Here is a 23,503-nt window from a genome sequence, read left to right as displayed (position 1 = left end):
TATTTCACCATCTCTTATGAGTCTTGCTCACCTTTACGAGGATGAGGTTTCTTCAGTCGTTTCTTACACCTTCTATTTAAGCGAAAGGTGTTTAAAAGATAACTCCATTTTCACATTATTTCAACATCTTTTTAAGGGCCTGCGAAGGTGTTATTTTATATCAATTGCGCACCTTTCCAAGGATGAGGTTTTTTCCGCCCTTATTTACACCTTCTATTTAAGCCAATGGTGTTCAAAACATAACTCTATTTTCACATTATTTGAACACCTTTTATATGGGCCTTGCGAAGGTGTTATTTTATATCGTTTGGGTATCATTTGTGCGCCTTTTAATGAATGGGGCTTTTTCAACCCTTTTTCACACCGTTTATTTAAGCGAATGGTGCTTAAAAAATTTCGCACTAATTCTATGCCATTTGAGCACCATTTAATGAGGTATTCAATGGGTTTTTTTTTATATAATTAAGGTATCATTTGCACACCTTTTAAAGAATTATGCTTTATAAACCCATTTCTACACCATTCGTTTAAGCTAATCGTGTTTTTAAAATATCGAACCATTTCCGTACTATTTCCGCACCTTGTCAAGGTGCACAAATAGTGCACATTGTTTTAACACCATTATGGCACTATTTAGACACCACAATTTTTTACAGTGTAGAGGACTAGATCGATTAACAGTAAAATCAGTTCATTGAATTAAATATTGATTAAGGATTGAGTGGATAGAAATAACTAGAAAAAAATTTCAATATCTGAACTTCAGTCAATTGATAAACCTCACACATATCGTTTGTTTTTTCGGCTTTGGTCCAAACCAAGACGTTTTTTTATAATAATCTTTGGTATTGTGTATAGTTTTAACTAGAAAATATTCAGTTTTAATAGTAGTTCCCTAATTTATGTACAGTCGCGATCAAAAGTTTCCGGCCGTTTTCATTCGGTCGCCATTTTTCTTCTATAATAGCTAGAGCGACGAGTAAGACGTTTTTGGAAAGGGTGAACCCTTGAAAACCCGATGCCATCGAAATTAATAGAAAATCTTGAAAGAACCACGAGCAACACATGAATGTGTTAATTATCGCAAAATGACGTCACGAAATATTTCTTCAAATTTGTTGTGGTTGGTCTCATTTTATGCACAACGTTACCCAGAAACCGAATCTGTTTTCAAAATTAAAATCGGATTTGAACTTCAAAGGTTATTAAGGAAATAGTGACGCAAAAAAACACTTTTTCATTAATTATAATTAAATTAGAGTCTACCCTACTATGCTTAAGCTATAGCTGGGAAAAACAAGTTGGGCCACACCGTACTAAAATCTAGCTTCACCCTAGAACGTAAACTTATACAATTGTAATGGAAATGTTCCCTGGTTGTCTAAATCGCGGATATTAGTTAAGACATGTGAAGGTGGAAGGGTAGACTAATGGGAGACGTCTGGAAACTTGAATTTCGTTTCGGTGGCGCTTATTCACGTTTTCGACATTAAAGTCTCAAAGAGTCATGCTGGTAGGTGATTCGCAAATTTGAGAATCGTCCACGCTTTGGATGACTGAAGGAGAATTGAGTGCCTACCGATACATGATCGACATTGTTTCATAATGGCTAGTTGCTGGTCGGGGTTTCTAAACAGCCGGACAGAATCTGAATGATATTGTTTGGGTGACTACTGTTCAATAACAGTGATAGAACTGGACAGGGCGAATGTTTATAGAATGGTGTAATTGACGAAGGACGTTTAATGTCGGGGTTGGGCAGGGAATGTGGAGTTGTGGCTGATATTGATCTTCAGCATGACAAAATATGCACACGGCAACGTTGAAACCTCATTACCAGCTTTTTTGCCAGGGAAAAACTACAAGGTTGGACACGTGATATTATTTAAGCAGACAGTGTCTGTTGCATTTGGACAACCGCCATTTGTTTTTGGAGCGCCTAGAATGTTGTTGCGCAAATATAGGGCAAAATTTGTATACCCGCGCGTTCATGTTTACTTGCCATATCAACAAGAAAAGTCGAAAGCACTCACACACTGTGTTTGTAACGCGTAAGAGAATTTAGAAATAAGAGAGAAGCAACGGTTTTAGGTTTTTACCGGCTTTACGTGTTTTTCTCTTCGCATTGAGTTACGATTTAAATTTTTTTTGCCTTAGACAATATAAGGAAGTAATAGCAGATAGGCCAATTTTTTATAGGTTTACTGTTAATTTCAACCTCTCACGGCTTATACAACTCTGCTGCTGGAAAACGACTCTTATACTACTTAAGAAACTGTGTTTCACGTTTTTACCAGTGGGCAGCTGTCCGAATCGTGCAGGGCGGCTGAGCCGCTCTCAAACAAATTACACCTTGAAAGATAATAGGCCTATTTCATGTTTTTATAGTTTGACCTTTCAGAAACAGTACGAATCTGTTTGAAAGAGTGTAGTGTTTAATCGCCTCTATATGGGGTAGATTTCCCTTTTCGAAGCCCGATTTTTCCTCGTTAATCTTTACTATTTGCCTACTAAATTTTCAATTGTTAGGCAACAACTAGTCTGTTGTCAAAGCTACTTGAATTAAGGATATAGATTAATTTCAAAAGAAGGTTCGCATGCGGTTGCAGAGTTGTAGGATTGAGTTTCCGCTGGTGTAGTATTCCGCTTTCAAAACGGATCTCTTCTTACAAGTCAGTCGCGGCTCCTTTTGACCCGCCTTTCTATGTTTATCAGTAGGGTGTTTTCGTCGTTCAATAATTAGAAGAAACAGTGATAATAACGTTGGCCGAATCCACCTCAATTCGGTTTTGGCAGAATTTAATGTGGCCGCTATATATTTATATTGCAAATGTGTAAAATCAGTTTAGTGGAATCTGTTTTAGCTAATTAATTCCGGTTCTGTGGGCATGCGTTATTTAAATATAGACAGAAAAAATAACACAGTTGGAAAATAATGATAATTTTTATTCAATTTTATTTTGTTTACTACATCAACAAACCTTTGAAAAATTGGTCTATCTGCTATTCCTTCCTTATATTGTCTAAGGCAAAAAAAATTAAAATCGGAACTCAATGCGAAGAGAAAAACACGTAAAGCCGGTGAAAACCTGAAACCGTTGCTTCTCTCTTATTTCTAAATTCTCTTAACGCCGGTTTACAAAGGCGCGAGAAAGCCCAAAAGTTGAAGCCAAAAGTATATGCCTGACGCTTAATCGGGTTTTTAGTTCTCGCGAGATCGTTCACACGCGCGCGATAGCTGATAAGAAACGGGCTTTTAATGGCGGATTAGGCTGAATTTCTGAATGAGCTCCCGATCTGCCACGGCAGATATTCTCGCGTGATGGGTGTCAGCGTTTAGCTCTAGCGAAATGTCACGTGCGTATGACAACCAATGGGAGGCAATTTTGTATTTCGTCTGCTTAAGCGTCGTATGAACGTGGGTTTAAAGGGAAAATAGAGGACAGTAGTCTGATAATGTCATTAAAAGAGAAAAAAGAGCAACACAAGGCATTAAAGGCCTCAATCAGGCAAAAAGATGCTGAAAGAAAGGAAACACTGATTAATGTCATCACAAATTACCCTGAAATCTGGGATAAAACAAATGTCAACTACCGAGACCGAAATGTACAAGGTGTAAAATGGGAAGAAGTATCAGCCATAATGAAGATGTCTGGTCAGTATTAGTATACTTATTGTAATTCGAGTAGTTCAAAAATGTAATTGGACACACCTTACATTGCTTCAATAGTCAAGGACGTTAAGAATATGTGGAAGTACTTGAAGGACCAATTCCGTACAAATTTCCATGCCATAAGTCAAAAAAGGTCCGGCCAACAATACGTGGAAGAGTCTGATATAAATTTAGTTAAATGGCCCTTTTTCAGACAGCTTATGTTTTTGAAGGATGTGGTAACTCGTCGAGAGTAAGAATTTGGTCGTTTAATATAATCGTTATGGACATAACTTAAACAATATAACAACCACGCCAATTGAACACATTAGCACCGTGTCAAACATTCAAGAATATGGTAATGAGACCAATGATGAAAATGATGGTGGAGACGCGGACAAAGTAAGCAACTACCCCACCCATACGTGTAGCTACCGTAAAGTGTTTTTACCCAAGGCACTTGGGAAGGTCTAGTACCACTAGATGTGGTAGTTAGGTAAACGGAACAGCTAATCACTGCAGGTACTTAAGTCAATTGGATGTGAAACACTCTGGGATGAAGACATTGACAGCAGAGAAGAACCTCTAGTTGACGTTGGCCTTGAATTTGATCAGCCTTCAACCTCCAAAACGAACACATCATGTCCTGAAATCCTCGAACCAGCTGGTGACATTATCTCAAGCTCAGGCCCCAAAACGACTCCAACAGTGCGTGAAACTGTTGTAGCATCTGAAAACATGCCGACCCTAGATGGTGACAATGCCTCAGGTTCAGGACACAAAGGTATGACCAGGGCATCAACCATCCAACCACCAAAAAAAAAGGAAGCGTGTTCCAGATACTGACTGTGATAAAGATGTCGAGGTCACCAATGTTGAAAAGGAATTATCAAGGGTTGATCGGTGAGTATAGATATACATAGTTCCTAACGACAACCAGATAGCAGCGGTCGGCCTTCTATGACCCAAGCTCTAGGATTTTGTCCTACGGCACACTACTGTATAATGACTACCAAAACAGCATGACCCTGCAAACTGGCGATGTCATTCCTTCACGCTTTCAAAGGTCCTAACCCAATCATTATAGACTTCTAGAAGCCTCAATTACGCACGAATGCCAAAAACACGTCGACACACGTCCTCAACGCTTTTGCAAATATTTGGCTGATCTCCTCACTTTAGTGCCTGACAATTTGCAATTGGATTGTGAAACTGAACTTATGGGAGTTGTTCGAAAATATATGACACATGAAAACCCATGACGTTACTTTCAATAATGAACGTTGTGTAAATAAGACATGTATAACATTATTTTGTACACTTGACACATTAAAATGTAGACTGAACTCTTTATTTCATTGTATTACATTACTGTCGAGATACACCAGGCATATCCCATTGCCAGGGAACCGCTCCTTCTTCCGACCAAAAATAGTTTGCATATTGCACACGACACTGCTTTGCTCTTTCCGTGGAATTCCTAGCGTTGGTACTCTGAAGATCATGAAGGGCGTTATCGGGTTCGTCATTCCACGCGCCATAACGATAATTTCCTAAGCTGTCAGTAAAATCCGAGTATCCAGGAGGGGAGTACACCTTTTCAGATGATGGCATACGTGCTTCTTTGGTTATCAAGTAGTTGTGCAAAACTACCGTGGCTTTGATCACTTTGTCAACATTGTCCGGAGCTAGGGTCATTGACCGGTGAAATATTCTCCAGCGTGCACCTAATATTCCAAAAGCATTCTCGCTGCAACGCCTGTAAAAGACATATCCATGGTTAAACATTAAACTAAGTAGTTGCACATATTCATTATTGTTTACTAATAAGCGAGGCCTTTTTACCTGGCCCTACTGAGACGATAGTTGAAAACGCGAGATTTCGGGTTCAATTCTTTTGAAGAATACGGTCGCAAGAATTGTTCTTGAAGTTGAAATGCTTCGTCCCCCACTAATACATATGGCGCTAACACGTTGGTTCTTGGTAATTTTGATGGAGATGGTATACCCAGCCGTTGGCTTTGAAGTGCTGAACCGATTGCGGAAGCCTTGAATATACCTCCGTCGGAACTAGACCCAAACCCTCCAATATCAACAGCCAAGAATCTATACGCAGCATCGACTACTGCCATTAGTACCACGGAATTTGTGCCCTGCCAACACGTATGTGGTTAATAGTCAATTCATTGGAACTGTCACTATTATTTACTTTATAATTATAGTACATAGATCCACTGTTTGGAGGTTGCTGTATGATGACGTGTTTCCCATCCACAGCACCGCAGCAGTTTGGAAACTGCCATTGACGGCCAAATTCGTACGCGGCATCTTTCCAGGTCTCCCCTGTCGGAGCCTGTTCAATATTGTTAGTTACGTGTTACGATAATGTCAATAGTTACTCACTTTAAGATATATGGGTTGTAGAACTTCCCATAAGGCATCACAAGTGTCCTTAATCACGCAATGGGCCGTAGATTTTCCAATTCGGAATCCGTAAGCGATACTCATAAAGCTATCTCCAGTGGCCAAGAATCTATTTGATTTAACAAAATAATGAAACGTTACCTGCGTTGTTACAGAACGTTTGTAGGTAGACTCATTTTACCGCAGCGTGATAGCCAATCTATGACCTGGGGAAATGGGTTCTCGAGATACTGGGTACTTTTTAATTCTGGGTTCCAATAACGAAACGAGTTCATCAAATAATTGAGGTGACATACGTGTAAAATTCTTAAAATACACGTGATCGTGCAATCGCATGTTTTGAAGCTTTAAAGATTTATAATTAATTCCATATACAAGTAAGCCTTTAAGCCTTGTCTATGTAGATAGCTTACCAGTGTGTGATAATATCCTTCATGGTTTCGCTCCAGCCATATAGGGTGTACCCACCAACGTCGTTTTCTTCTCTTGCGTTCCTTTAATCTTAATTGAAATAGTCGTTTCTTTTTCATTAATAATAGTTTTTTCTTGAGTAGAAGAAGTGTTGTCAACAAGGTCACGGCCATTTTAGATCACGTTTCTCCAAATTCTCCGACACAAATAGCAGACGATATCTTTATAGGCGACCTATTGTATCGCTTGTATGTGAACGAAAGGGAACGAACCCAAGCGGAAATAGGAAACTGTTGGAGGAGCGCGCCTTCAGCGGCGAGATTTAAAAAAGCTTCTCCTTCAACGTCAGCCCAGTGCTGTATCGGCTTTACGCGCCTTTGTAAACCGGCCTTTACGCGTTACAAACACAGTGTGTGAGTGCTTTCGACTTTTCTTGTTGATATGGCAAGTAAACTTGAACGCGCGGGTATACAAATTTTGCCCTATATTTGCGCAACAACATTCTAGGCGCTCCAAAAACAAATGGCGGTTGTCCAAATGCAACAGACACTGTCTGCTTAAATAATATCACGTGTCCTACCTTGTAGTTTTTCCCTGGCAAAAAAAAGCTGGTAATGAGGTTTCAACGTTGCCGTGTGCATATTTTGTCATGCTGAAGATCAATATCAGCCACAACTCCACATTCCCTGCCCAACCCCGACATTAAACGTCCTTCGTCAATTACACCATTCTATAAACATTCGCCCTGTCCAGTTCTATCACGGTTATTGAACAGTAGTCACCCAAACAATATCATTCAGATTCTGTTCGGCTGTCTAGAAACCCCGACCAGCAACTAGCCATTATGAAACAATGTCGATCATGTATCGGTAGGCACTCAATTCTCCTTCAGTCATCCAAAGCGTGGATGATTCTCAAATTTGCGAATCACCTACCAACATGACTCTTTGAGACTTTAATGTCGAAAACGTGAATAAGCGCCACCGAAACGAAATTCAAGTTTCCAGAGGTCTCCCATTAGTCTACCCTTCCACCTTCATATGTCTAAACAAATATCCGCGATTTAGACAACTAGTGAACATTTCCATTACAATTGTATAAAGTTTACGTTCTAGGGTGAAGCTAGATTTTAATACGGTGTGGCCCAACTTGTTTTTCCCAGCTATAGCTTACAGCATAGTAGGGTTGACTCTAATTTAATTATAATTAATGAAAAAGTGTTTTTTTGCGTCACTATTTCCTTAATAACCTTTGAAGTTCAAATCCGATTTTAATTTTGAAAACAGATTCGGTTTCTGGGTAACGTTGTGCATAAAATGAGACCAACCACAACAAATTTGAAGAAATATTTCGTGACGTCATTTTGCGATAATTTACACATTCATGTGTTGCTCGAGCTTCTTTCAAGATTTTCTATTAATTTCGATGGCAACGGGTTTTCAAGGGTTCAGCCTTTCCAAAAACGTCTTACTCGTCGCTCTAGCTATTATAGAAGACAAATGGCGACCGAATGAAAACGGCCGGAAACTTTTGATCGCGACTGTACCTTTGTTTTACAAAGGGCGGCGCTCCATGCAAAACCTGGTAGGGTATAAGCATGGGCTGGATCGAGTCGATAGGATGTCATACACATTTTGCGGAAATTGTGGAACACATCGGCTAGAAGGAGTGTGTCGGACAACACGTACAGATCGTGATACCCTCCCAGATTTTGTATGTTAAAAGATTGCCACACGTTTTGAGCGTGGGCGTAATCTTCCTGGGCCAAGGGTTCGTCCGTGAGGTCGTTGTGGAAGCACTCAATTGGTGGTAGTTGCCTCTCGCCGAAGCGTTTCTCCGAATCCATGTAGGTGTACGGGTAAACACCCTTCCTAAGAAGTAACTTGACCTCGTCTGGGTTGAATACAGAGTTCAACAATGGGAATTTCACCGGTCCGCCTTTCGACACATTCGCAACAATGGGAATTTCACCGGTCCGCCTTTCGACACATTCGAAACAAGTGTCTCGAGTGACGCCGGTAAGAACCGAATACTATCCACAAAACGTAAATTCCCTAGTGTGAATGAAATGTACGTTTCACTGTTGGACGCGATACAGTCAATCTTCTTGTTTCTTATCAGGGCGATTTGCTGCATGATAAGGTGGGTGTCGTATCTGTTGGCGTTACGTAATTAGCATACAGTTATAATTATCGATTATGGTTAATTACCTGCTCAAGTTATGCATCACGACTGGGATGAATTTAGGCGCTTTTAACTTAGATTACAACTCTGGCATGCGCACCCCCTATACACTCCGGTGTAGTGGTCGTGGTCACGGTCACGTGTTTTGACCATCTTTCCAATGAATGGTTCCTCGCAAACGTAACAGCGCGTTGAAGTATGGAATGCGACTTCTTCATCGGCAGAAAGTTGCATGGGAATATTTTCCTTCAACATTTCGGCGATATCATCAGCTTCACCCAAAAGCATTTTCAGAAATTTCAAAGCTCCATCTCCCCCTCTGTACGTCTCATGCTTGACGAGATTTCCTGCGAGTAATCAAATATGTTAGATAATAGGACACGTGATTCACGGTTTTGAACTCACCAGTTGGACCGACAATAGCGTGTGAAAACCCACACGCTACATGTAACGCTAATGTCGTAGTTGACGACAGTGTCGAGTCCGGCAGACACGTTGACACTTTTGGTAGAAGAGATTCGAAATCAGCAACGATGATATATGGAACCTGTTTATGTAACAAATATTATGATATATCCCACGTTAAAATAAAACATATCTCGTATATTACCATTTGATTCCATCCAAAGTTTTCGAATTTTAAAACTGGTTTATCGTGAGGCATGATAACGCGTTGTGGATTACACACTCGCACATGGTTATTGTGTACTTCTTCCGTGTTGCTTCTCTTCAAGCAATACCGACAATAATAGACTGTTCCTTTGTGTTTCGTGAAGTCGCTTAGAAGGCGACTAAGGTGTCGGATCAATACATAATGTTTTGATTCACCATTTGAAACCAATAACAAATCAATTTGCCGCGCTTCGGGAACTTTCTTCTCACTCACATACCGGGGAAAGTAACCCTTTCCATACGCGAAAATATTGATGGAGAGGTTATTCTTTTCCTCGAAGGTCTTAAGTTTATATGAGTCCAACTCGAAGGGGAATGTAATGCCGGACACGTTCAGCTCATTCTCATATGGTCTATAATGAGTGATTCGACTAGGTGTATTCATCGCCGGGTGTAGTTTTGCTAGGATTGACCACAAGAAACACCTGTTATCAAGTGGATCCTCCGGGTTAACGTTCACTGTCGCTTTTTTATTTTCAATTACGGGTGGTAATTGAAAATAGGTTCCACCAACAAGGGGTAGATATTGGATGATGTTGATTTGGACGTATAGAATACGGTCCAAAACCCAGCCACTTCCCATCGATTCGAAATTGTTCATAGTTTCTGCTATTTTCTCCCGACTTAAGTCTAGCTGTCGGGGAATAACCTCGGGTGTTAAGAGTTGCGTGTGTGAACCCACGGAAGTACGGACTAGTTTCGACGTCTGTACCCGTATTCTCGAGTTCCCGCGTGTATCGCGCGCACCACCATGTACCATTTTATTCCTCTTTTTTCCGAGAGTTTGTTTCTGAGGTACGTTGGTAGTTTATCATGGTGGTCATTTAAGAACAATACGGGATCTGTAACCCCTTCCGGCGCGGTAAGTCGAGCTGAAAAAATCGCGTCCTCGAGCGCCTTAATTTCCTCGATTTCTGTTTCAGGTGGGTTAACCGCGTTTTGTTGAACCTCCCAATTGTCCATGAATTCATTTATTCCCGCGTCATCTTGAGAAGAGAGTTCATACTCCTTTTGTTCATCCTCCCATTTCTCCATAAAAGTTTTAATTCCTTCGTCATCTTGTGAGAGAAGGTTATCCGGATCTAAACATACATTTAATGTAAGTTTTTCAACTGGAGAGGGTAGGGTTTCCGAATCAAGTCGTATTTTTCAATTAAATGAAATATAAACTTACCATTTTCCACTCGACGCTTTTTCGGTATTCCCACCAACGTGGGTGAAGCAGCCCTCTTTACGGGAGAATTTGGCAGGGTAATACGGTGCGACGGTCCGGGTTGTGGTGACGCTCCCCGCGGGGGGTTTAAGTTTACCCCGGGCTCGTCGTGGTTAAAATGCCGTTGGTGTCGAGTCAGCGCATCGCGACGCGTAAATACTTTACCGCAGAAGTTACAATTAAATTTCACATTACCGTGTTTACTACGAGTGTGTCGGTCTAGGCTCCGTTTGCAGTTGAAGGTAGCTGTACATTTCTCGCAGGGGAACATCTTGAAGAGTGATCTATTCACTCGTGTAACCCCGTTTTATTCTAGTCGGCTTATCTTTGTATGATTTCCCCGGGTTTCGTTGACTTGGCACCGTGTCTGTGGTATTTTCCACCAACTCCACGCGTAGATTGTATTTCCCATTACACGTCAAACCCCACGTGACTTTTTAAACATGATAAGCATGTGTACGCTCCAACCCCGAATGTGTCTAATCAAATTACCAATATTATATCAAATCTTAGAATTCTTATTTCAAACAACAAAAAGTGAATTTTTATTTATTTTCAATCTATTTGTGAATATACATCGTCTTGGTGTTTATACACCCATTCAGAGTAAAGTATACATTTAGATAGGGCACATATATATTTCCCATTTTTAAAAATAGTCTTATGACCCACCAAACACGTGATCATGGGTCCATCCTCATCGATATCGGATGCTTTAAGTCGATAACGTCCCGGTGAATTATATTTAAGAGAAAAAAACACTTTTCTTCGCCTTTACAAAACACCCGTTCGTATCCTTAAACAGCTTGAGATAAACATGCCTCCAGTTTGCTGTATGACGTAACTCCATGACTCCAGGAGAGACCATGTAAATTGTGGCAAATCCACCGGTTTTGTTGTTTGGCCTCCTGCGAGAGTTCCTGCTCCGAGTACGGTGGTTCGAAGGACCATGATGTTATTTCAACCGTTGTTGCAGCCGCTTCCTTTACTATTTTTTCTCGTCCACCAACCGTTGACCGACCTTCCAGGAATTCAAAGTCAACGACGATTGAGTTTCTAAACCTAGGATGAGCATATGTGTTATTACTATTCCGGGTTGATGAAATGTAATTGTGTGGTTAAGTACTTACATGGTACTTGTTGGGTCCCTTCTTCGTCCTTTCTACGAACTTTGAGGTTGGAATGATTTTCTACTTTGGTTATTCTGGCTATTTATAGTTCCATTATATTCTACGTCATTATAGCTTTAACTTGGGGGTGAGTAATGGGTTTTCCGGGGTGCCACATGTTGCAATCGGGTTCCTTCAGGTTTTCCCCACAATAGGTTTCACACATTGGGATTTCCCTCACTCGGGGAATGTTTCATTCGCCATTTTATTAATACGGGGGAAATTAATGGCTCGAATTTTAATCTAATTAACATATTGAAGTGTCGTTTATTTCTTGCATCATAATTGACCCTATCTTCATTTGGTATTATATGCACTATGCACCCTGAGAAGCGAACACGTTTCATTTCAAATAAAGCGTTATCAACCTTTGTCTATATTGAATTTTATGGTATATAACATACCACTACTGTATTGATTTATTTTTCTCCGAGATATCCCCGTTATCTTATCAACATTAAGAAATTAATTTTTAAACTACACTAGAATTGAACTGATTTGAATTCCCAGTTTTTATTTTTCTTATCCCTTATCTTATCTTAGTGTGTGTGATAAAATTAAACTTCTCGAAAGTTCCAGCGACACTGGCGCCATCGACTCCCCCTCGCACCACTCTGCACCACCCGCCACTTGCACCACCCCTGCCTTCCACAGTGCTTGGGCTGGGAGACTCTTATGAACCCTACTCATAATCCACTGGATCATCAGTATTAAGCATAGTTTCTCTATCCTTCTTTCTTTTCTTCTCTACCTTTTCAATTAAATTTTGAGTCCCTACTTTGAGTTTAAACTTCAAGTGGCCGAAGAAAATTTGCAAAACAGTTTGCACTAGTGTTCGCTGAACTGCTTTTGGAAGAAGTTCAAAGGATTTCAACGACAATAGAATTTTAACTATGTGATTTTTTTTACTCGTGCGGGGGAGAATCCCCCCTCGCACGAGTATTGGTCTCGCTTTTCAAGGTCTCTCTAGTATAGCTTTGGTAATGCATGGCGACAGGAATACCGTGTGTTCGGGGCTTTTCATCCCCATCATTCCGATTTCGATTTTTTTAAAGTAAACACTTATTTGGTGAGTCCACCAGAACGACCTCTAGTTGAAGCCACAAAAAAAGGATAAATAGACTCCGCCTCCTCCGAAGCACGCAATGGTGCCTTGGTTTAGCGTTGGTGCGGTGGTTTAAGGATGGTGGTGCGCGGTGGTTTAGGCATGGTGCTAGTGGATAGCTTAAGTCTTTAGAAGGAGTTGTCTGCTGCGAGTTCTACTGTTTATATTTATTAGACTCTCTCACAACTGGAGGTATGGCGTCTAGTAAAGAAATTTTTGTTTGAATATTCCGAACCAAATTACATCCAATCATTTTCCAATTTGAATTTAATGTATTTCTCCGTAAGAGCAAGCCCATTCGTTAGTCTTTGGGCTGATAAACGCTGGATAAACCTACCAGCAAAGACTGATGTGCAGGAATAGTTCATAATAAATTAGCTGCTAAACTAGTCGTTGGTAAATGTTCCAGGAATTGGTCAAGAAACTTCAAGAAAATTTAGCTTTGTCAATATCAACGCCATACAGGATGTTCAAACCTGTAATTTAAATTATATACACTTTTTCTTCTAAACAAGATGGTCGAGGCCCATATTTAAGCCACATCGTTTGTATACTCTCACTCATCGAGGCATTTCGTATGAGCATTTGCAATTTCGACATGCGTATTAGAAATGAATGAATCTAAATATTAAAAATGAATCCATGTATGTATTATAAATGAATCCATGTATGTATTACAAATGAATGCTTGTATGTATTAGGAATGAATGCATGGAAGAGAAATAAATGCATGGAAGTATTTCAAAAGGTTTTTAATGAAAAATTTGTCTATTTAGTTTTAATTAAAAAATTTTAGCTTAAGGCATTTCGGATTCTGGTAATTTAGGGATTTCAGATCTTGAATCTTGAGGTGTTAGGGATCTTGAAGCTTCAGGTATTTGGGATCCTGAAGCATGAGGCATTTTAGTTGGTGAAGCTTCTTTCAATAAAACCTCTTCAGCAATGTTGGCGCAGAATTCATCGTCGTCAGATAAAAGATCTATTTCAAGAATTTCTTTCGGACTGTGCAATATAATGTTTTCAAATTATTCTTTATGGAGGAGGGGGTACCTAGTTAGAGTAGTGTTTTTCGTATAACATGCAAAAGGACAAAAGTTAAAAAACTATTGCTGCAATGGCAAAAATTGCGTTCAATGCATGACAAAGGTTTAACGCAATAACACCGTCTTTTTTGTCGTGCAATAGAAAAATTGCCTTACTCAATTCAGTGTATTTTCTGCTTTTTTGCCGAAGAAGATCCTAGTTTTTGGCCCTGAATGGATGTCGTTCTAAATTGTGGTCATTGTCTGATTAGCCATAAATGAAAGAACAATTCAAGTGAAAGGAAGGTTATATGGAAAATAAAGAAAGATTTCATTGATTCCCTTATCTGTGTAAGGCACAACATCTAAGAATTAATAATAACGATTTTAGAAATAAATTTACTCGAAATCTTTTAAAGCTCTGATTTTCATAGTTCTCAGTATACTTAATTTCTACAGCGATGTTTAGAGTGATTAGTCCCTCGGTTCGCTTTATAGAGTTAGTAAACTGATTTTTTTGAAAAAGGTTAATTATTGACTTTTTCGAATCTATAACCTTATCTTCAACAGACCTTTTAAAGCAGATTTTGTTTATGCCATCATTAGTGTGCTATTAGTCCAACAACGTTCTGTAAAGTTATTCACGGGTTGGTAAATGATTTGTTTTTCCGAGGGGAGACATATTTGGACATTTTTCTTCCTTTATGAAAACACTAAGCAAATAATAAACTTTCGTCACAGATCGTTTAATTATAAGCCAAAAAAATTCTTCGGATTCGTAAGAATTGCAAGTTCGCAATGGCGTCGATACTTTGAAACTGTGACTATCTATCTTAGTACGACCGTACTACGTATCCTAAAAACACATTTTATGCTCCTTTTATTGTCCGATATGTAGCAATCCTTGGAATTCCAAAATTCCCATAAATCAGAATTTCCAAGGCAACGTTTTGCGTCAAATAAAGTTGACATGGCTTATGTCTTAAATAGCACGTTTTCTTGCTATTTAACCGCTTTGGTCCCATTGAACCGAATTCCCATTCGACAGAAGGGGGTTTTTTTTGGGGTCCCATTCGACCGAACGTAGCCAAAGGTGCGGTTTTATTATAGTCCCATTGGACCGAAATTCTATTGAACTGGAAGAAGACATACTGTGTGGTTTTGCATTAAATATATTTTTAATTTCACAACTTATTATTGTTAAAATAAATGTGAGTTGAAAATGTATTACTGCACTTATTTAAACTACGTTTTAATTACGGCGAACCTCACCTACCCTAGCCTAACCTAACCTAACCTAACCTAACCTAACCAAACGTAACCTAACCTAACCTAACCCAACCCAACCTTGTTTGGAGGTAAAAAGATTATTTATATGAGTATTAAAAGCCCGCCTCTTACTACGAGCAATAATAGAAATATTTTGGAAAAGATGTCAGATAATTAATTGGAGAATATTTTGGAAAAGGTGGCAGCTAATTAATAGGAGAATATTTTGGAAAAGGTGGCAGCTAATTAATAGGAAAATCTTTTGGAAAAGGTGGTAGCTAGTTAAAAGGAGAATATTTTGGAAAATGTGGTAGCTAATTAGTAAGAGAATGTTTTGGAAAAGGTTGCAGCTAATTAATAGGAGAATATTTTGAAAAAGGTGGCAACTAATTAATAGGAAAATCTTTTGGAAAAGGTGGCAGCTAATTAATAGGAGAATGTTTTGGAAAATGTGGTAGCTAATTAGTAAGAGAATGTTTTGGAAAAGGTTGCAGCTAATTAATAGGAGAATATTTTGAAAAAGGTGGCAACTAATTAATAGGAAAATCTTTTGGAAAAGGTGGCAGCTAATTAATAGGAGAATGTTTTGGAAAAGGTGGTAGCTATTTAAAGGGATAATATTTTGGAAAAGGTGGTAGCTAATTAAAAGGAGCATATTTTGGAAAAGGTGTCAACGAATTATTGGAATCAAACCAAACCAAACCTAAACTAACCTGAGCTAACCTAACCTAAGCTAACCTAACCTAACCTAACCTAACCTATACTAACCTAACCTAACCTATGCTAACCTAACTTAACCTAACCTAACCCAACCCACCCGAAACCAAAATATTAAAATTTTAATTTAAAATTTAAAGACATTGATGGAACTACCATTAAGACAGTATTTCATTTTAAGCACAATTTGTTTATTAATTCTATATATCTCTTGCCTTGAAAGGAATGAAAGTGAGCGTTTTAATTAGTATCACGAAACATTTACTTTTAATATTACTAACATACCTTTCGGAGATTCGAACCAACAACCTATCGCTTCGCAGTCCAACATCGTATCCACTACACCACCGAATCGCTGACGGCTACAGTGTTTCAAGTTATATTCATGTATTTTTAGAGGCATATTCGGACGATTGGGATTTCGGTCCATCGGGAATATAGCCATTGGGCTGGAAATCTAAAATCATTGCGAGATATTCGGTCGAATGGGATTTCGGTCCATTGGGAATTCGGTTGAAAGGAACGATACCATTTAACCTGATAGTGGAGACTGGGAGAATAACAGTGTGAGATGGCTCCATTCAGAAGTGGGATTTTAAGCACACGTCATCGATATAGACTTGATATTTGTAAAGAGGATGAGCAAAGTAGTAATTTTTTTCCGCACACAGTCGTTTTGGGGAATACATCTCATTTACCTACCCCCTTCTCGTCTGAGTTTAAACCATGTTTTACAATTACGAGTGATCTTGATTAGTCAATAGCTCATATGCGTTCCTCTCGCGCACATGTATTTGAACAACGCTGTAAAATATTGAAAGACCTTAATTTGCTATATTTTCGAATCTTTCCTTGCTGGTGCTGCGGTTTTTGTATCGCAAAACAGTCCTTTTTTCCCACCCCTTACTGTGGGTTATATGATCCATGTCGTCGCTATCCTGAAAATTCTAACAGGTCAAATGCCGCGTGTGATTTATGGTGAAAGACTTGCGCGTGATACGCTTATGCCAGAGCATGTTTGGTAGACTTTTGTGAACCTTGTTCAAAGAATAACTGAATATTCACCATTTCTACAGTTAAAAATATTATAATGAAAATAAATTTTAAATTAACCCGTTATATTTATCCGCAAATAAGGAATTTGGGAATTTTGTGCACATGACTTTTATTATAATCTTCGATAATTCAATCTTATTACATGAAATATTTCCAATTTCTTTTAATCATTTAGGCTTAAAAAAATTGTTGTTTTAACTGAAGTACATGTAAAATTTAATGCTAAAATTAAAAAACAAGCATGTGAATGCTTATTGATTTTTTTTAATTTTTACCGTTCTTTACTAGGACAAATTTAGTCCTTGGCGGAGCATATTTATTAAGTATGGTCACTACTGTGGTCTGCAGATAATGCACACCATCTCCAGGGGTGCGAAATGTTCCCGTTTACAAAGTAAGGAGGGATTGTATTTCAGCCGTGAACTTGTCAGTATCCATTGCTTTCAAGTTTCGTACATCTTTTAGAACTTTAGAGAGTTTTGGGCAGGTCTGTTTCCTAACGACCCAGGTTATGCCGTGATCCGATACACTGCATTGTACCACTTTGGTTTCAAGGATGCGTTGCGGGTAGCTCGTGTATATGTGATCAATCAACGTGGATGAGCTTAGAGTTAGTCTCGTTGGCTGCATAACTTGTTGCTTAAAGTTGGCTAAAGTTTTAAGTAACATCTAGACTTTGGGCCACCAAATTTAGTGACTGAACTATCAGTCAGTAATTTACCTCTCCGAGTAACGTATGTCACGGAGTGGTTCTAATTTCGACGTGTCTGTCTTTGTGTCTGTCTGTTGTTACACCCACGTGACCGCGTTCGCAGTTTGCAAATCGGAGCAAAGGTGTTTTCAATTTCCGGACCGCATGTACAGTTCCCGGAAATTGTATTCCACTTACAGGCTATTACTTCATTGCCTGTCGAACACCACAAGCCTCTGGTCTTTGTCCATCCCACATGGACACCACCCTGTACACACTGGCTTCTAAAAACCACCATCTTTTGGTCACTGTCCATCCCACATGGACACCAGTATGTACACACTGGCTTCTAAACACCACCATCTTCTGGTCATTGTCCATCCCACATGGACACCAGTCTGTACATACTGGCTTCTTAACACCGCCATCTTCTGGCCTTTTGTCCACCCCACATGCACACCAGTCTGTACATACTGGCTTCTACTCCATCTTCATTAAGGTTAAGACGTACGCGGCGATCGGCTAGGGTTACGAGAAACGTCTAGCCGTCCAATGGTGGGGTCTTCCTCCAAAGGTACACGCAAATACGATGCCCTTCTCGAAGCCATCGGACCGCCGCAGGCCCTTCTCGAAGCAACCGGACCGCCGCAGGCCCTTCTCGAAGCCACTGGACCGCCGCAGGCCCTTCTCGAAGCCACCGGACCGCCGCAGGCCCTTCTCGAAACCACCGGACCGCCGCAGGCCCTTCTCGAAACCACCGGACCGCCGCGGGCCCTTCCCGAAGCCACCGGACCGCCGCGGGCCCTTCTCGAAGCCACCGGACCGCCGCAGGCCCTTCCCGAAGCCACCGGACCGCCGCGGGCCCTTCTCGAAACCACCGGACCGCCGCAGGCCCTTCACGAAGCCCTCGGACTGGCGCAGGCACTTCTCGAAGCCACCGGACCGCCGCAGGCCTTTCTCGAAGCCACCGGACCGCCGCAGGCCTTTCTCGAAGCCACCGGACCGCCGCAGGCACTTCTCGAAGCCACCGGACCGCCGCAGGCACTTCTCGAAGCCACCGGACCGTCGCAGGCACTTCTCGAAGCCACCGGACCAACGCAGGCACTTCTCGAAGCCACCGGACCAACGCAGGCCCTTCTCGAAGCCACCGGACCGCCGCAGGCCCTTCTCGAAGCCACCGGACCGCAGCAGGCCCTTCTCGAAGCCACCGGACCGCCGCAGGCCCATCTCGAAGCCACCGGACCGCCGCAGGCCCTTCTCGAAGCTACCGGACCGCCGCAGGCCATTCTTGAAGCCACCGGACCGCCACAGGCCCTTCTCGAAGCCACTGGACCGCCGCAGGCCCTTCTCGAAGCAACCGGACCGCCGCAGGCCCTTCTCGAAGCCACTGGACCGCCGCAGGCCCTTCTCGAAGGCACCGGACTGCCGCAGGCCCTTCTCGAAACCACCGGACCGCCGCAGGCCCTTCTCGAAGCCACCGGACTGTCGCAGGCCCTTCTCGAAGCCACCGGACCGCCGCAGGCCCTTCTCGAAGCCACCGGACCGCCGCAGGCCCTTCTCGAAGCCACCGGACCGCCGCAGGCCTTCTCGAAACCACCAGACCGCCGCAGGCCCTTCTTAAAGCCCTCGGACTGGCGCAGTCACTTCTCGAAGCCACCGGACCGCCGCAGGCCCTTCTCGAAGCTACCGGACCGCCGCAGGCCATTCTTGAAGCCACCGGACCGCCACCGGACCGCCGCAGGCCCTTCTCGAAGCTACCGGACCGCCGCAGGCCTTCTCGAAACCACCGGACCGCCGCAGGCCCTTCTTAAAACCCTCGGACTGGCGCAGTCACTTCTCGAAGCCATCGGACCGCCGCAGGCCCTTCTCGAAGCTACCGGACCGCCGCAGGCCATTCTTGAAGCCACCGCACCGCCACAGGCCCTTCTCGAAGCCACCGGACCGCCGCAGGCCCTTCTCGAAGCCACCGGACCGCCGCAGGCCCTTCTCGAAGCTACCGGACCGCCGCAGGCCCTTCTCGAAGCCACCGGACCGCCGCAGGCCCTTCTCGAAACCACCGGACCGCCGCAGGCCCTTCTTGAAGCCCTCGGACTGGCGCCGGCACTTCTCGAAGCCACCGGACCGCCGCAGGCCCTTCTCGAAGCTACCGGACCGCCGCAGGCCATTCTTGAAGCCACCGGACCGCCGCAGGCCCTTCTCGAAACCACCGGACCGCCGCAGGCCCTTCTTGAAGCCCTCGGACTGGCGCCAGCACTTCTCGAAGCCACCGGACCGTCGCAGGCCCTTCTCGAAGCTACCGGACCGCCGCAGGCCATTCTTGAAGCCACCGGACCGCCGCAGGCCCTTCTCGAAGCCACCGGACCGTCGCAGGCCCTTCTCGAAGCCACCGGACCGCCGCAGGCCATTCTCGAAGCCACCGGACCGCCGCAGGCCCTTCTCGAAGCTACCGGACCGCCGCAGGCCCTTCTCGAAGCCACCGGACCGCCGCAGGCCCTTCTCGAAACCACCGGACCGCCGCAGGCCCTTCTTGAAGCCCTCGGACTGGCGCCGGCACTTCTCGAAGCCACCGGACCGCCGCAGGCCCTTCTCGAAGCTACCGGACCGCCGCAGGCCATTCTCGAAGCTACCGGACCACCGCAGACCCCGGTTGCTATAGCTGATACAGGCTCGATGGAGCCTCCTGTGACACGCAATCCGTCCACCCCGAAATCTCGGAAACGCAACGCCTTTCTCGACTGTGGCCGCCTACCCATACCACAGGACACGCCCCGTCCCTTCCTATTTTCTTTCTATTCTCTTCTTCTTTTCGGAGGGGGTGCATGCAGGGGCTTCACTCCTGAAGCCGTTGCAAACGACGACGGAGGGATGAACTTCCATTTTCCAACTTCCGGAATATGTTCAGCCAGCCGCCGTATTAGCTTCTCCTCCTTCCTTACTCTCGCTCCTTTTATTTTACACAACCGAGGTCAAAAGAAAACGCCGGTTACAAAAAGAAATCAGTTAAGCTTTTGTTTTTCAAGTCGCGATCTCTTCCACTTAAGAAGATATTTTGTATTCGCGAGACTATCGCGCTCCACCATAGTTGGATCCGTGATAAAAATATTTCATTTCAAAGTTATTGAAACGTCTCAAGAAAGAGGTATGTCGTACGTTGTTTAATTTTTGGCTTCCCATACGGGATGATAGCGACGGATTCAAATTAGGCATACGATTGAGACTCCCCTTACTGTTGGAACTCAGGGACTTGTAACAGAACCCCAACGGGGATACACTGTTACAACCTTAAATTAGCAGGAAAACTCAAGGTAATAAAATTCTCTTTCGGGTGTTTTTACGGTGTAAAAAAGTGTTTTCTTTAATAACACCCTCTTAACATGTTTTTAAAACTTCCCTTTCTTAGAGTGAAGAATAGGGACGGGTTCGCGATCCCGAATACTATGACCCATTCACACCACTCAAGACCATCTTTTAATACTCATTATCTTTAAGCGCGGAACCTCTTGTGTAAAAACTGTGAATGAAGACGATCCGAATTAGTTTGCTCAGCGATGTGTGGACATTGTCGCGGTACTAGCTGTGGTAGAGCAGAGCAAAAGGGTTTGTCGTGGCTAAGGGGGTCAGAGTTCAGGTTGCCGACCGTCCCGATCTGGTAATTGCATAGCTTCGCCCTTGGTTCAGACCGTTCCATGCCCCATTCCCTATAGGTTTTTCTCCGCCCTGGTGTTTCCTTAATCGGCTCTCCCCGCTATTGTCAACACTCTGAGGGTCGTGGATACATTTTTTGGACCGTATGGCACTGCAGTGCTTGGAGGGAACTCCACAGTCCCCTCGAGCCTTTTGCTGCCTTAATCCTTCCCTGACACCGACCACCTTCTGGCTGGACTCGCCCCTGACGGCGTCCAGCTTATGTCACCTGCTCAAGGGGTGTTTGTCGGGTTCGCTGGCCGATCCCCTGTGCTTTGACGGCGTTTGTGCAGGTTCAATTGGGAATGTTATGAGCCCCTAGCTAGATGCTGCGCCTTATCAAGGCCTCTGACATGCAACTATTGTGAAAAAAGTCTTCAGGCTGACGAGATGAATATAAACGAACTGTTAGAGATTTGTCTTAAATCTAATCTTTAACACGAGAATGTATAAACCCCCATATTAAATTATATACCGTAATCAACATGTTGAGAATTACAGCTTTGAATAACTTATTCGAGTGTCCATTTTTAAAGATGGCGTCGATAATATCGACTTGGAGATGGCTTTTTTGGGTGTTTATGAAAATCATCTACTCAATGTAAGAATTTCGAAAAGATTTATGTTTGAAATATATTTAGTATTTCCAGCAGACATTTTCCAAGATGGCGCCCAAACTAACAGTAGCACGTCTTCGATATTCAATAATGATGTTTAAACGGTCTTCAACATAATTATTACCAATTTTCATAATTTATGAATAATATACTCTATCTAAATGACATTCCCGGCGGCCATTTTCCAACATGGCGGCCAAACTATATGATGAATGGCATCAATATTTTACTATGATGTTTACACAGCTCTGATTATAATATCAATAAATTTTCATAATTTTCCAACAACATGGTGAAATATACTGAACCCTTCTCACGATTCAATTTTTGTTATCCTTAACTTTGTCATCATACTTTTAATTCAAGTAAGTAAATTGTGATAAAAAGGAGGGCACGAGATGCTATGCGTTATAAAAACGTTATAAGGTACTGGTGAAATGACGGCTTTGGTACATTGGCAGTTCAATATTTGTTGTACGAACAGGCTATTGAAATGTTTGTAACCCATTGTAAACTTGACAATTTTTGTTAGAGTGACCCACGTAGTGAATGAGTGTCTTAAAATTTAAGTCATACCTCCCCATCCCAAACACACATAGCTAATACGAAAGGATTTTCGTGACTTGTTGTACTAGTCCTGGAAAAGAATAATTTCGTGTGAGTTTGTATTTTCTCGACTTGTTCCAGCCTTACAACTTCAGAGCCAGTTTTCGTTTAAATATACATGTACAAAAAGTCTTCCTTTATTAGGAGCCGATTAGTCGCGGTGAGGTTGCTTTCGAAATTCCGTAAACAAATGGAACACCTTCAAGTGACCAGAAAGTTGATGGATTTAATTTTTTGGGCAAACAAAATTCTTACTCTACGGGCTTATTTGTGGGTTTGTTGATTTTCTACGATTGACGAAATTAGAAAAAATTTGTGCTAAACTAGAAATTGCACCTTATACTGCCGTGGACACTGTATCCCGCGAGTATTGAATTGGGCGGGTATTTCTCAATCAAGTATCATCATTAATCATGGTTGAAAATGGAATAAACTTCCGTAAATCAAGGAGATATAGTGGGGATCTGAAATAAGGTATCTTAACACATGAAACATCTTTTAGAAAATAATTTAAGTGGGAATTGGATGATGAAAAATTTTTATCACTAATGAGCAAGTTCTAATCCATATTGCTTAACACCGCGCTAACACGACTACACATTTTACCGTTTTATCAAGTCTTCCCTCGCAAGACGCAGTTACCGATAGTCAACTGACGCACAAGGTACATACGTCTTCGTCGCGTTAGTTAAATACATCAACTTTCTCGGTTCTTGGCATGAGAGTCTTTTAATGTTTTATTTTTATACTTGAGCGTTCAGCATTGCAAAAGTGCGATAATATGTTGTTTCCTCTCTGCCAATTAAATTTTAACGCCATAAATAATTTCTGTAACAAATTTTAAAATTTCTGAAATCCGAGAATTATTTTTGGTAGTAATTATTAATTTAGTAATTATTTATTTTCACACAAATACATTTAGAAATTGTTTATTTCCCAACAAATACATATACTAATTATTTATTTTCCCACGAATACATTTAGTAATTATTTATTTTCCCACGAATACAT

At 42.0% G+C, this 23,503-nt stretch overlaps 1 protein-coding gene and 1 long non-coding RNA gene across 3 annotated transcripts in view; one reads left to right on the top strand and one right to left on the bottom strand.

Moving 5' to 3' along the window:
* Window positions 1-23,503, bottom strand: part of LOC149654955 (uncharacterized) — a 547,559-nt gene that overhangs the window by 213,371 nt on the left and 310,685 nt on the right. The window contains exon 2 of the long non-coding RNA XR_016370302.1: window positions 14,864-15,184. This is a non-coding gene — a long non-coding RNA (uncharacterized LOC149654955). The remainder of the gene's footprint in view (window positions 1-14,863; window positions 15,185-23,503) is intronic.
* On the top strand, window positions 3,127-5,005 carry LOC149654965 (uncharacterized). Of its 2 annotated transcripts, XR_016370356.1 has the most exons (5): window positions 3,127-3,655; window positions 3,731-3,905; window positions 3,985-4,054; window positions 4,175-4,555; window positions 4,740-5,005. XR_016370356.1 is itself a non-coding variant. In XM_089845104.1 (4 exons), exons 1-4 carry the CDS (start codon window positions 3,457-3,459, stop codon window positions 4,496-4,498), a joined length of 768 nt encoding a protein of 255 aa, XP_089701230.1. In that variant the 5' UTR covers window positions 3,127-3,456; the 3' UTR covers window positions 4,499-5,005. The 2 variants fall into 2 exon arrangements, 1 of the variants encoding a protein (XP_089701230.1); XM_089845104.1 differs by having other exon boundaries at window positions 4,175-5,005.

This window comes from Phalangium opilio, unplaced genomic scaffold (assembly GCF_054372755.1).
Source record: "Phalangium opilio isolate 3A_F unplaced genomic scaffold, DU_Popi_V2 ptg000078l_1, whole genome shotgun sequence".
NCBI classification, from domain to species: Eukaryota; Metazoa; Arthropoda; class Arachnida; order Opiliones; family Phalangiidae; genus Phalangium; species Phalangium opilio.
The sequence above is the reverse complement of the archived record's forward strand: the minus strand, read 5'-3'. Positions and strand labels throughout refer to the sequence as shown.

What these genes read in the sequence shown, in the direction of transcription:
- LOC149654965 (XM_089845104.1), top strand. Translation starts at nt 3,457, where the DNA reads ATGTCATTAAAAGAGAAAAAAGAGCAACACAAGGCATTAAAGGCCTCA. An exon ending in AGCCATAATGAAGATGTCTG is followed by an intron (nt 3,656 to 3,730) that starts GTCAGTATTAGT and finishes TTGCTTCAATAG; the next exon opens with TCAAGGACGTTAAGAATATG. An exon ending in ATGGTGGAGACGCGGACAAA is followed by an intron (nt 4,055 to 4,174) that starts GTAAGCAACTAC and finishes TAATCACTGCAG; the next exon opens with GTACTTAAGTCAATTGGATG.